The 14,944-nt window shown below is 32.3% G+C and overlaps 1 protein-coding gene across 3 annotated transcripts in view; it reads left to right on the forward strand.

Moving 5' to 3' along the window:
* The window catches only part of PLA2R1 (phospholipase A2 receptor 1), a 153,731-nt gene extending 139,878 nt beyond the window's left edge, over positions 1-13,853 (forward strand). For 2 of the 3 annotated variants that reach the window (XM_074215874.1, XM_074215873.1), the window contains exons 26-30: positions 2,802-2,942; positions 3,538-3,654; positions 4,120-4,296; positions 5,612-5,638; positions 5,824-13,853. In XM_074215874.1, the coding sequence (XP_074071975.1) occupies positions 2,802-2,942; positions 3,538-3,654; positions 4,120-4,296; positions 5,612-5,638; positions 5,824-6,035 (674 nt within the window). In that variant the 3' untranslated portion in view covers positions 6,036-13,853. The other variant, XM_074215875.1, reaches the window with a different exon arrangement.
* The last annotated feature ends 1,091 nt before the right edge of the window (positions 13,854-14,944 follow it).

Genomic DNA, 14,944 nt, shown 5'->3' on the forward strand with positions numbered 1-14,944 from the left:
AATGAATATATTAACTGCTCAGAATCATCATTCATTACCATATCATTTCCAGATTATTTCTATAAGATCTGCTGCATAAATTATTAAAGATACTAGCCTAGAATGATTGTATTGTCATCCAAGCTCTGACAGTAATCCAATGTAGGATATGAGACTTGCCCTTTCACCTCTCTTAAGACTGTTTTGATTCTTATTCAAAGCATGAACCTACATCTTGGCCATGTATAGGACCACTTCTGAGTGTAACTAGATATAAATTCTTCTAGTATAACTTCTTCACTATAAATGAAATAAACTAAATTGATACATGATAGTCTAGCCCATCAGGAAAACTTTCCCTTTTCTTAATTTTTAGGAAAGTTTTAGAAGAATCAACTTCTTAGGACACCAGAATACCATGTTCTTACATTCTATCCTGAATTATCCTAATGAAATGTCTCACAATGCTACATATTATATGACTTAAAATAGATGACAGAACAAAATATAATTATATGTAGATTTCTTAAATGGACTCATTTTTAAATAGATGTATTTCTCTGTGCATCAATTTCCCATTTCTAAAAATGGAACTTCTAAGATCTTCAGAATATTGTCCCAAGACAATATGCATGTTCCCTCTTCTCCTTCCTCCTCCCAGTCATCCAAACTCCACAAATTTGTAAGCTAACTCACACTGTTATTAGTAGCTGATAACAGCTTTATGTGTCTCTTCTCCCCCAGTGATATTTGCATTTTTAATAGAGTTTAGATGAGAGTAGTTGGGAGATATTGCTTTATTTAAAAGTAATGAATTCCTAATGTGTCAGAAAATGAGAGAGAGAAAGGAAGAAGAGAGTATTTCTCATACTCTTCAGCACCTTCCAAATCACATCTTATGATTATGTCTGTAGCTGCTAATTTTTCTTTTTTCTATTTTTTATTAAAGATTTTATTTATTTTAAGTTTTACAATTTTTCCCCTAATCTTACTTCTCTCCCCCCACCCCCAGAGAAAGCAATTTGTCAGTCTTTACATTGTTTCCATGTTTGTACCTGCTAATTTTTGATGAAGTATGTCTCATAGGAAAGAAAATCAGTTATTTGCAATCAAATTGGATTTGCTGAGGCTTCATTTACATAAAACAAAACCCTTTTTATTTATGGTCTTCAGGAGTTGACATGGCTGAAAACTTTTCCATTCTGCAACCAACCTGGAAGTGCTCCTTTTCAAACTTAGCTAGGATGGTTCTTAGACAACAGACATACAGGTTATCATTAGACCCATAATTGAAGCTTTTTCACCCTGGCAGAACTTGCCAACATTTGTACATCACAGTCAGAGCTGTTAGGAATTGAATGATATTTCCATTCCATGATGAAACTTAAGAGAAACTTCAAAGACCAATTATGTGAAATAATCTACTTTTAGGGAATATTTAAGATCAAGTCCAAATAATGGTGAGTTTGTGTGTGTGAATGTTTTGAGCTCAATTAGAGAAACTAGCCATAGCTATTTGGAGGTTGTCCCAGAAAGAAGTCTGAGTGAGAAAGAGGATTAGGGGAACTACTTCCAAGATTGAATATGGTCCATTTGAGTCAGAAGGTTAAAATGTTGAGCCATCAGTTATACATGAATATTGATTCAGTTGCTATGACATATTAAATATTTCCTAAATGAAACACAATATTTTAAAATTCATGAAAGGTCTCTCTCCTCTCTTAAAAAGCTTTATATTCAATTACATGTTATTTATGGTGAACTGAAGCAGATATATCATTGCAACTTTAGACTGAAAGAATTTAAAATAAAAACAACTGATACCTGATAATCAAAAAAATTCTCTAGGGCAGGAGGAAGAAAAAAAGGAATTTGCATGATAATTTTGTTGTCTATTTGAAAGGAATAGCAAGTTGTACATAGTAGATTTGCAATTTCAAGTGCATCATCTTTTTTATTGTACTATGTTAAGGAAATGCTTGTTTTATTCTATAAATTAAAAATAAAATGTAAGAAAAAATTTAAAATGTTTTCCAAATTTCTTAAAAATATTTCTGAAGAATTGATGGCATATATAACAAATATATAAAAATGTACACATCATAATTTAACCTTATCCAGAGGCTGTCAAGCTCCAACCCATAGCCCAAATGTAAATCTACTGTCCATTTTTATATGCCCTCATAAACAAAGAATCATTTTTGCATTTTAAAATAAAATTTTATCATATTTAATTATGTAAAAATCACTCAATTCACTGGTATACAAAACTAGGTGGAGGATCTAATTTGACTCCTGAGCCACAGTTCGGCATCTCCTGGTCTAATACATTCTATCCTTGCTAGTTTTCTCCATTATATCAAAGATATTTGCTTATATTATTCCCAGTTTAGGATGATGGGTAGAAGGCAGAATTTTGGGACCAATAGTTTTTATAATCTTTGATATACTAAGCAACATTAGCAAAGTGCCAGTACCTAACATAATATACCATCCCAGTAACTTCTCCCCTCAACAAGACTTTTGAAAAAGAATTATCTTCTCTCAAAGATCAGTTGAACTATGTCCACATGGCTATATATTAATGTGATCACATTCTATTTATGTACAGATTTTTACTTCTATTGAAAATGCTATATAAACCAACTATAGCTTTATCATTATCTGCACTGAAAGATATCTTTCACAAATAATTACTATGAAAATTTCAATAGATTTTCATATTTTTATTACTCCTTTAAAAAATCAAGATTTTTATATATTTTAAATCAGTACATATATTCAAACCTACCTCCACAATCTTACTTGTTTTTTGTTCACAGAAGCAAAACAATCAGAATACCCAGAGTTATGCAAAGAAACATCTATTCCTTGGATCAAATTTAAAAATAATTGCTACAGTTTTTCTACAGTCCTAAATAGCACAAATTTTAATGATTCACAGGAGTTTTGCAGAAAGCAAGGTAATCATTAAATGTTGCTAACAAACTTTATATGTTTTTCCTAGCATGTCCATGGACAATATGATGTCCTTGGTTTGTTTTTGATACTGTGTCTAAAGACAGCATAAGTCAATTGAAAATCTATAGTCCAATAAAGATACAATTTTAAAATGTTATTCATTTGTCTTTTGGGGAATAATTCATGAAATCAGTGTGGAATTTTTTAATATAAAGTGACTTGCCATTTTTAGAAGTCAAACTTTCCCTTTTTATATATTTAAATTATAATCCTTAAAGTTACCTAAAATCAATATTCAAAGGTTTTGAAAAGTGCAGTATTACATTTTATACTTTTAAATAGATGATGTGGTTTGAATTCAGAAAACATTTTTTCAGCTCCAAATTGTTCAACAGTACGATTTTTTGGGAACACCAAATTAAGAATCAGGAGAAAACTAATGCTATTTAATGCCTTGGACAGTCATTTAGCTAGCCTAAATTAAGTATCAACTGCATGCCCTGTCACTATCCTAGGCAATGAACATAAAGATGATGATATGGGAAAATGTCATGCCTTATGACTGATTGCTGCTTGGATGTTCGTGTTTCTTCACAGGAGCTAATCTTTTAACAATTAAAGATGAGACTGAAAATGCATATCTTCTAAAAGAACTCTTTGCATTTAGTTCTTCTGTCCAGATGGTCTGGTTGAATGTTCAATTTGATAATAACAGTAAGTGTTTGGAAGAGAAAAGAAAAGAGGTTAAATGGTAATATACCACCATTAGTCTAAAGATAATGGCTACTGAGAACCTAAAACTCTTATCTGTACCACTCTCCTTATAAAAAGGCTTTTCTAACTTTTCTCTACATTCCCTGACCCTTTGCAATGATCCAAACAACAAGAATGTTTAAACAAGTTCCTAAGGAGCATGAGGACATTTTGAGATTGCTTATGAGATCCTTTCCAGACTCTGTGTCTCTAGTTAAAATATTTTTTTTGTTATACTATAAGGATGGCCACAATAGTACTTCATATTTGCAATTTAATGTTATAATATTTTGTGGACTCAAGGGAGAAATCCATTAAAACCGAATGCAGCATTTTCCATTCCAAATTCAGTTTGCTAAAGACTAACATAATTTTTTTACTTAATATTCCTTGAATATTGGTTAGTTATTCGGTACTTTCCCATAGGTGGCACTATCACATGGTTTGATGGTAGTCCCATTGAACATTCAAACTGGGGAATAAGAGAGCCAGAATCCAATCTTTTCAAGATTGATCTTTGTTTTGCATTGAGGACCACAGATGGTATATGGCAGTTATTTCCTTGTGGAGAAAAAAATGGATTTATATGTAAAATGGAGACAGGTAGGTATACCTATAATGCAGTAAAATATTGTGCCTTTTCTCTGTTTCTCCATTTCATTTGTATTTTTCATATGTTTCTCCATTTCATTTGTATTTTTCATATTTGTTTATAGTTGTTGCATATTATCTCCATTAGACTAGGAACTCTTTGAGATCAGGAACTGTTTTTGTCATTATTTGTCTTCTCAGTATTTAACATATTTAGTTCTGGCACATATTAGGTGCTGAATCGGTGCTTATTTACATATTGACTGACCACTTTAGTCCACTCCACCCTTTAGTTCAGTATTCTCTTGAGTCTTTAGAGTTTTTAAATCCAAGCATTTCAGGCATAGTCAATCTATTGGTTGATCTTTAAAACAGTAGCTTAAGATATTGAAGTCTTGTTTATGACCTCACAAGTCAGAGAGAATTTCAATTGATGTGAGAAATCCTATCCACTAACTGCCTTCCTTTTCTCACTGAGAATCCTTATATACTGAAGAGAGGAGCATGATAGAGCATCCCTCAGTTGTTGGATGAACAATGGGTTAAGAGGATTATCAGGTAATTTTCAAGAACCCAGTTTTTGAGTAGGGAACTTCAGGTTTAAAAGATAAAGTTTAAAAACCCTTTTTGATTAAAATTTTATCTTTTTAATTAATAGAAATTTATTTTCTTTTCCTACTATACCCAACCCCATTGGGGAAAAATAAAAGAGAAACAAATTCCTTATAACAAATATATACATATTTGTATATGTATATAGGCAAGTAAAACAAATTCATTCATTGGTCATGTTCAAAAATACATACCTCATTCTGCATTCTGAATGCAACACTTCTCTGAAAAGTGATGGATATCAAATTTATCACTGATCCACTGGAATCAGGAGTGGTTATTGTGTTAATCAGAAATTTTACAACTTTCAAAAATGTTTGTCTTTACAATATTGTTATTATTATTATTATTATTGTACAGATTTTTTCTCTTGGTCCTGGTCATTTCATATTTCATCTCTTTATAAAAGTGTAATATTGATTCTATAGTATACGTAGTTTCTCTGGTTCTGCTCACTTCATTCTGCAACAGTTCTTATAGCATAGTTTGTACACATATAGAGATTTATAGCTAAGAACCATATAGATAGTTATATATACATATTCTATGTATCAATATTTTAAATGACAATATATTTTTAAAATTAAATTTATTTTATTTTCTTTCTCTCCCACTTCTCCCTTTTCCCCATGGGAAAAAAGGGGGAACATATGCATAGTGCAGAAAAATTTGAATTTCTTAAAAATAACTTTTGCCTCTCTATATTTGGTTTCAGATATTAATAATATGATGCCTGGAGAAGGTAAGTATGTAATAGTAATAAGTATTTTTTGTTTCATGGAAAATAATCAGATAATATATATATCACATCATATTCATCAGATAGTAAAAAATAAGAAATTAGAGTGTGCTAAAATTTTATATCAACTTTATAGTGTATATTTGTCTTTCAGTATTCCTAAAAGTATCCTTTTCCTCATCTTTTAGCTCCCAATCACAGGCTTATCCCCCTTACAATAGCAGTAATAGTGGTTGCCATCTTGGGCATTTTCACATTCTTCTACTGCCTCTACAAGCAGAATGGTGGTTTCTTCAGACAACTCATCACATGGAGTAGTACTCCCTATCCATCAACAAACTTAAGAAGGTTTCCTGTAGAAGAAAGTATCCTCATTTCAGATCTGGAGAGAAATGACTAATAAGAATATTGAAACCATAGGATCCCAGTGACTATTTTAATCTTTTAAATGGAATGGATATTAAGAAGCTCTACATTACATTTTATTTTATAACCTTGGTGTCTGACTAATACAAATTGTGTTTAAAAAAAAAACAACTTATCAACCCCTGAGTAATGACTATTTGAATTGCAAGCAGTGTACCCTGGTTTTATTTTTGCTTTTTTTGCCAAAATGTATTTTTTTTCTCTTTGAAAAAAAGGGCATATGATTGGGTATGGAGGAGGTTAAAATTAAATAATTATTGCTATTCAGCAAAATCAGATATAATTAAAAGGATGTTCAATAGGTGATGATACCCCTTCTTTCAGAAGGACTTAAAATTCCCAAGTTTCAAAATTAATAAAAAATTCATAAGATTGCCAGGTTAACAGAATAATGTTATTTACAATGCCATGCATTTATTTCCATTGAAATACAGTCATTGATCTATCTTTCTCATGATCATAGGTTCCTCTGATCACCACACCCTTAACCAAACAAATTCTTTAGGAGTAATAAATTTAGGTTAATAAATTTACATGGTATGATTTTGTTTATTTATGAATGGCCAGGTCTAGCATCTTCCAGAAAGTGGAAAAAGGAACTTCAAATAGCAAATGAGAGAACAATAAGGTACAGTGGAAACATGTGTTAACTTGGAAGTCAGAAGACCAGAATCTGAATCCTAGCTTAACTGCTGCCTGTGTGGTTATAGGCAATTCACTTTAAGTTTCTAGAACTTATTAGGGGGTTGGACTGGATGAACACTAAGACCCTTTTCATAGCAAATTCTGGGTTCCTATGGCCCACATCTTAATACTACTCATCATCAGACTTTTCTTTTTTACAAGCCAATCTTTTTAAAGAGGTACAATGTGACCTGAGACTACAAGATTGTGTTTCTACTCAGTAAGCTTAGTTAAAAATTTCCCTGTCTCCAAATCTTTCCACTATGAAGTTGAAGATGAGCCTTCATCTTCAAAATATAAGAATAGGTAGCCATTACCTATTTGAGACTTATAAGGGTATTGGCTTAAACTAACCAGATGGTAAATAAAGACCATTAAACAAAATGTCATGTGAAATTAAAGTTCTGTATTTCTAAATGGTCTTAGTAAAAACTGTTAATGAATTAGTCCTCCAGTCAAGGGATATTGAAATAGAACTGTCACATATAATGACACTACTGATTAAATATGTCATTAGCAAAACATTTTTTTTGTAGTAAGATGAATTCACCAATTTCCCAATGCTCTGTAATTAGACATAGAGAGCTACATTTCTAGTGTCTGGGCATATGGACAGTTAATACAATCCTTCCTGCTGCCAAAATTTCTGAAATGAGCAAATTTATAAAATAAACAAGATACTGCAATTCTGCATTTTATATAGTTGCACATGTTTTCACTGCATGAACATAGACACATTTAAGACTTATATGAAATAGACTATAGTTTCATAAGTTATCAAATATAGCTTAAAAAAACCTGCCAAACAAACTTAATAAGAAACCATGGATATGTTAGGTTACTGAAGTATATATACTGAAGTATCTTATTAGAATCTTCATCAACCTTCACTGTAGAATTCTATGGAGTGATGGATAGAATGTTAGATTTGCTTCAGGAAGATCTGATTTTTTAATTCAGTCTCTGAACCTTGAGCAATCATCCACTTGACTTCCACCGGTTTCAGATAACTCTTTAGGACTTAACAAATAACCATCTATATTGGTGGACAATGCCCATATTTGGAGTTGATTAACCAAAATTTAAAACTTTAGAGAATTATGAAAGAAGTAGATGATTCAAAGAATCAAATCTGAGACAATAAGCTATCAGACATTTTAGAAGTAGTATCTTTTAGTTCCTAAGTGCTATCAAGCATAATTAAAAATACCAGATGAAGTAGGTTGAAAATCCCTTTTCATGTGAGAAGGTTAATTTGACATTCTCAGTGTCAGGCCAACAGTGTGGTTTCCATTCTCTCTTAAATTGTGAACCTTCTAGCATAAGATATTAGTTTAATTATATAAGTACTGTTATGTCTCTGCTTTATATAAACCCATTTCATATCAGTATTATTATTTATATAGAGTTCATAATATTCCCCTTTGTAAATTGGAAAAGGCAAATAAAAGACAGAACTGTTGAGTCATAGTATGTCATATAAACATTTTCTTAAACTTTTACCAGGAATTTGATGTTACAATATTAATTGTAATGTGGATTGGGTGGACAGCATGTTGTACAGTGGACAATATGTATGTCTTCTTATTCCTAGGTGCTAAAGCAGAATGGATATATATCTTTAGAATTCATATAAGAAATTAAAAAGTGATTCTTTTTATTTGAACAAGTGAGTTTTGCTTCCCTAGAACTTAAAGAAACTGATAAGTGTAGATGATTCAAAACTGTCAGAATTACTGTACTTGATGTCTGTATCTTTAAGTGATGATTTGGTAGACCATATAAGATAAATTTAAAATATCAGATTCCTTCAGGCAGTAGTGGGGTTTTGGGGGTTTTTTGTAAGGCAGTAGTATTAAATAGTTTTTTTGTGACATCTCAAGGTTCTTTGAGTTTCACTAAAGCGAACAAACTTAGGGAGAAGGTGAATATTTTAAGATCAGTTTATAGCATATGTCTTGCTGAGTCATTGTTAATATTTCTGCTTGCATGAGAATTTTAAGAGAAAAACCCAGTAAATGTTATCTGTAACTACATCAGTTATATGAATGATATATGGATACTGTTATTTTCTGAATGTGACTATACATATAATTTTCTCATATACGGGAAAGGTCTAATGAATCCTAATTGGGAGAAAGAATTGAAACTAAAAAAAGCCCTCTTTAAGCCAGTGACCTTCTTTACTAAAAGCTAATTAACACAAGTACTTGCTGCTTGCAGAGCACTTCTGCTGCAATTTAGATCAAATTAAGGTTGGGGGGAATCATTTGAACGGTGTTTTCCTCACACTCTGAAGTGGCCATGATGGACTGCAGTTAACGCATTTAAAGCATCATTATCCATATCTCGTAATTGCATGTAGCAGCAACCTTAAACTTATTGTTTAAAAAAAAAAAGAATAACATACCTATGAAATGATGTCATCTGGTATTTTGTTTGTGTGTGTTCGTGTGTGTGTGTGTATGTATGCTGCTATTTGGAAATGAAAGCAGAAAATTCTATTTAAAAGATAGAAAATGCCCTAAGTTGCTGGTTTTCTTTTTTTCCCTATTATGGAAAAAAAAACCCTCTCTTTTCTCAACTATATAGAGGCAACATGAGGAAATGGATAAAATGCCAAGTTTGCTTCTAGAAGATTCAAATTCAATTTCTGCTTTTTTTGCACTTACTGGCCAATAATCCTGGGCAAGTCAGACAAGTTTCTAGGATTTATTTACATAGACAGGTTGCCATTTGTATTGGTGAAGATATTGTGAGTCAGGGTCATAGAGCAACTGCAGAGACCTATATTAATCCCCCACCCCACCCCCACACACTCCTACAATATCAACTAGGACCATAGCAAACAAGGAAGTTATGGTGCAGAACTGAAGCAGTTTGGATTAATTTTGCTCTCAAATAAATTGATTTGGAACCCAAGCATGGGCCCCTTGGACAAAAAAAAATGGTACAGAAAGGAGTTTTGGGGTATTGTTGTAATGTACCTGAAATCCCTCAGGGAGCTTCCTCAAATGCTGTTTTATATCTTATCCCCAGGTTTTATCTGTTTTTATCTTCTTGGACTGTTTTTAACCAGCTTGGAAAGTTTTTATCTGAATGATAAAATGTATCAGATGATACTACAACTACAAAAAAGAATAGAAGAGAATTCCCAAATCTACATGTCTACATACCAATAAAATCAATTCTTTTCATGATCATATTTTCCCCCAGGAAACAAAAAAATATTCTTCCTTATTTAATTTAATCCTCTTCCCCATTCCCCTCATCCCTGTCTCTGCATGGTCCCTGAAACAGGACCAACATGAAATTGAAGAGAAGTACAGTACCCAAACTCAGATTGTAAGGGGACTCTGGTTTGTTTTGATGTTTTGCAAAAATAAGATAAAACAAAATTGAGGAGCATGATTTGGGGGGAGTATATAGATCACATTTTTTTTCCTTTTTCATATAATTCCTTAAATGATAGAAATCAATAAGATGACAATGACTGTGAAAAAGTAAGGTCCATTAGGTCTGTCATCTTATTCTGTCCTTTTTGGCTCTCCAAGGGGCTGGGAATTTGGGGGCATATAGATTTTAACTTTAAGTGTTTTCCAACAAACTTTTATTCAATCAACTATGGAAATCTATTAAAGAATTGTTTTTTTAATTGTTGTTATTCTTTGGCTCATAAATGCACATTCATTTCATACTATTCTTCATACTATTTGTTAATCTCTTGCCATTCTCTTTACAGTTGTATATGAGGTAGATTGAACTTCTTGAGATTTAAGTAAAGATTTCACAGAACATTAATCTACACATTGGACTAACTAACCAATCAATTGAACTTTCTGACTCTTTTATCCAGACCCCTTAAGTCTGTCATGGAAACAAGCTGCTCTCTAATTAGTAGTTACCACACTTCAGGGAAAAAACCTTCCCCACCTCTCATCCACTTTTTGTTAACACCTTATCTTTGTAACTCTAGGCAATTTTTGTTCACACCCTCCCACCAGTCCTACTCAAAGCACTGGAGGTCTTCTTAAAAAAGACGTGAGACCCATCCAGCTCCTTACTTGGACAATTCCATTTATTCTCCATGTTCTAGCTATTTCATCCATTCACCTCCTTTTCCAGTCATATATGAACACAATTAATTCAATCGAGTCTTTAAAATTTCAAGGAAGAAAGGTGGCATGAGGACAGTGTTACCACTCTTTCTACCTCAACCTAGTGTTCTGCCACAACACACACAACACACACACACACACAGAGAACAAAGGACTCAACTCAGTACCTTTTAAAAAATCATCTTTTGACTATTCTCATTGCTTTTCATTTCAACATTTAGTCATTCATTAAGCATTTATTAAATGCCCTCTCTATATAAAACTTTTCCCAAATTGGATTCTGGAAACCATACAGAGCATTTAATGACCCCAAACTTCTCTCTGAATCAAAAACCCATTCAATTCTGTACAACTACTAGTTATGGAACACCACAATTATCAAGGAATTGAAAATGAGTATCATATAACAAAGGGCAATGGAAAAATATGGAACATGTGAGCAGATGGGAATACATTGTGAATGAGGAGCTATGACAGAACCAGAAAAGATGTCCTTAAAGAAATGTATGAGAAAAATATGAAGATGAGTTGGTCCCATGGTAAAAATAACTAATGTATGAAACTTTTATGTCACCAAAATCCTTATGATGTTAGAAAAAAATGAAGAAAATCTCAGTATGTTGGTGGGCTTTCTATGGTAAACTCATAGTAGACTATAGATAAGAGCTGTACAGGATGGGTGATGGCTTGCATCTGCATCATTGGTAAGAGTGCTCATGGTTTTTTTCCTTTTGGGTTTTTTTCAAAGCAATGAGGTTAAGTGATTTAGCCAAGGTCACACAGTTGGGTAATTATTATTAAGTGACTGAGGTCAGATTTGAACTCAGGTACTCCTGACTCCAGGGCTGGTGCTCCATCCACTGTGCCACCTAGCCATCCCAAGGGTGCTTATGTTAATAACAGTGTGTGTGTGTGTGTGTGTGTGTGTGTGTGTGTGTTTGTTTTGAATATTGAGTCTTCTGGTAATGCTAACTATATGGCAAAGAGCCACAATCAACAAAGAATCAAAATTGTGGATATCTAGAAGAACAGTGGAGAGTAGTAAATAAATAGGTTGTAGCACAAATTCATAAGAAATGAAACATAAGAAACATAGAAAAGATAGTATCAAAGAATTGGTCCAATAAGTAGGAAGAGCAAGAAATGATGGACAGTCTAAGTGTGACATTGATACTCATATAATGTCAGAAGATTTAGAAGACGAATTTTGAATGGGTTCCCCTGTGAAAAATTAATGAATGACAGAAGAAAGGAAGTTGGACCAGGTGGCATTAGGAACAAGAGGTAGCACCCAGGATCCTTCCTGAGGAGAGTCTGTGGCTCATCTACTAGGAGTTATCATATCTCTTAAACAATAATAAATTCCACTGACCTTAAATGGGTGACTGAGTTGCTACATGAATGCACCATGCCCAAGTTGTAGAGTATCTACAAAGAGGGTGAACAGCAGGTCTTCAACCTTGTGTCAGCTATGTGGCAGACATCTAGTATATTATCATGCCCCTTTCCCAGCTGTTTCAGTGCTGGCTATGAAGAGGGGCAAGAAGTGCAGTAACTCATCTTTTTTGGAGATCTGGAGGGGTTTGGTAGTTCACAACTTCATGATTGACACCCTTACCAGGTTCTCTTCTTCATAGTATTGTTGATGGCTATTTCCAAAGAGATATTTAACTGAAGAAGCAGATGAAAAAATGAAGAGACTAATATCAGGAGTTTCTAAAAATGAAAGTCTTTATTTTTTAATTTTTTTTGAAGGAGTGGGACTAATATGGGACTATGTTTTTCATGACTGTACATGTATAAATTATATCAGATTGCTGGCCAATTCAGGACGGGGGTGGGGGGTAAAGAAGTAGAGGACTTGGAATTAAAATTTTTTAAAATGAATTCAAAAATTGTCTTTGTACAACATTACCTTGGTTCTTCATATTTTTATCTTCATTATTTCATATGTCTGTTCATGTTTTTCTAAGATCATAGAGTTTACCATTTCTTATAGCACAGTAATATTCCATTATGGTCATATACCACAACTTGTTTAGTCATTCCCCAGTTGACAGGCATCACTACAATTTCTAGTACATTGCCACCCCCCCAAAAAAGGTCATAAATATTTCAGCTTTGGGGTTCTTTTCCTTTTTCCCTTAATCATTTTTGAAAATAGATCTAGTAGTGGTATTACTGGGTCAAAGTGTATATAGTAACAACAATATTCTTTTAAGAACAATTTTGAGAGACTAAGTCATGTTGACTATCAAGAAAAACTATATTAGCATCCAAAGGTAGAACTGATAAATAGAAGTATGTATAGAATGTTTTATATATGTATAACCATATATATACATATTCATAAATATACATATATGGATATTTATATCTAATAGTACCCATCCCTAGAACAGGGGGTAGGGAGGTAGGAAAAAAAAAAGGAAAAAAGTTACATGATAATGTTTATATACATTTAAAAGGAATAGCAAAAGATTTGTAGTTTCATTTACAACCATCTTTTTAAAAAAATTTTACTGTGTTATGGAAATGCTTGTTTTATTTCATAAATAAGAAATGTAAGCAATATAAAAATAAAAGATTAGTAAAATGTATTTAAAATGTGAGAAATCCCTCAAAATTGTCTTTACATGTAATTGGGGAAAAATATTATTTTTAAAAATGTGAGGGAAAACTTCTATTTTCTAAAAGCTTTCTTTGACTCAGCTTTCAACAAATTTGTAAAACTAAATGTGACCACAAAAATTGGTCCTGTTGGATACAAAAACTTGGTTTTATTAACTCCATGGATAATAATATATTTTCCTATCAATTATTTTAATAATGCTGGCAGATTTTTACATTTGTGAAAGTTAATAATTTTGAGAAATTCTCAATTTGATTGTGACATTTCTCTCAATCTTTGAAGATATCTCAAAACTACTGGGATTTTGCAAACTAAGAAAGTTTGTCAACATAGAAAAGAAATAATCTAACTTGCTATTTGACTTATAAAAATATTCTGTGATAATTTCAATAGGTATCTTATTAAATATATTATATGTTAATAATATATCTTGTTTCCACTTTTACTCAGAATATTAATGGAACTAAAATGGCTTTAAAATCTGTACATGACTTTCCATAATCATTTTTGAAATTGTTTTAATATTTGTGTTACTAATTAGCATAATTAGTTTTTGATCTGCTACTAAATTGATATATTTAAATTTTAAATATTTAAAATAAAGATATTGGTAAACTTTACAAAATGTGTGTGTGGACATAGATGAATCAGAGTTGGATGGGTTTTTCTATCAGTGTTTCTAGAGAGAAAATGTACATCAGATGCTAGCCTAGATCCATCAAAGTTTCAACCTTTGAGGGCAGCTAAGTGGTGCAGTGGATAAAGAACCAGTCCTGGAATGAGAAGGATCTGAGTTCAACTGCAACCTCAGACACTCACTAGCTGTGTTTTAGTTAGAAGTCACTTAATTCCAATTTCCTCAAAAAAAGTTTCAAACTGTATAATGCATTGCTTTTGGGATTTTATATGAATAAACAGACCCAAAGAGTTCCACCAGAGTTATTTCCTGTTTAACAAGTCTTAAACAATCCCAGTGTATCTTTTTGGAAGGGAGTTTCATAGGAAATATGGCAAGCATGAAATCCTTTTTTACTTATAAAATAAGTAAAGTCTAAAAGACTCAGGTCATGCATGTATAGAATGAGAATGCCATTTCTATTGCTCCATGTCATTAGGGGGTTAAGATAAGGACTGAAAATAAGACTCCACAGACTTTGCAAACTATTTTGGTTCTTCCTGTAGCTGCTCCTAAGAATGTAGAAAAGCCAGCATTTCATGCATTCTTATTTTTTTTTGGAGGAGAGAGTCACTTTCTGTTTTATTAATCTTTTGTTTTTACATTAGTTTACAAAAGTCCTCAAAAGCATTCATTTTATATCTGTGTGTTTGCATGTTTTTGTATATACAAGTTGTAGTAGAAGTAGTTCTTCTGGTTCTGTTTTTTTTGACTTTATATCAGATTTGGTGCAGATCTGAATGAGCCAGTACTTTCTCCAAATCCAGACTGTT

This window comes from Macrotis lagotis, chromosome 1 (genome assembly GCF_037893015.1).
Source record: "Macrotis lagotis isolate mMagLag1 chromosome 1, bilby.v1.9.chrom.fasta, whole genome shotgun sequence".
Classification (NCBI taxonomy): Eukaryota; Metazoa; Chordata; class Mammalia; order Peramelemorphia; family Peramelidae; genus Macrotis; species Macrotis lagotis.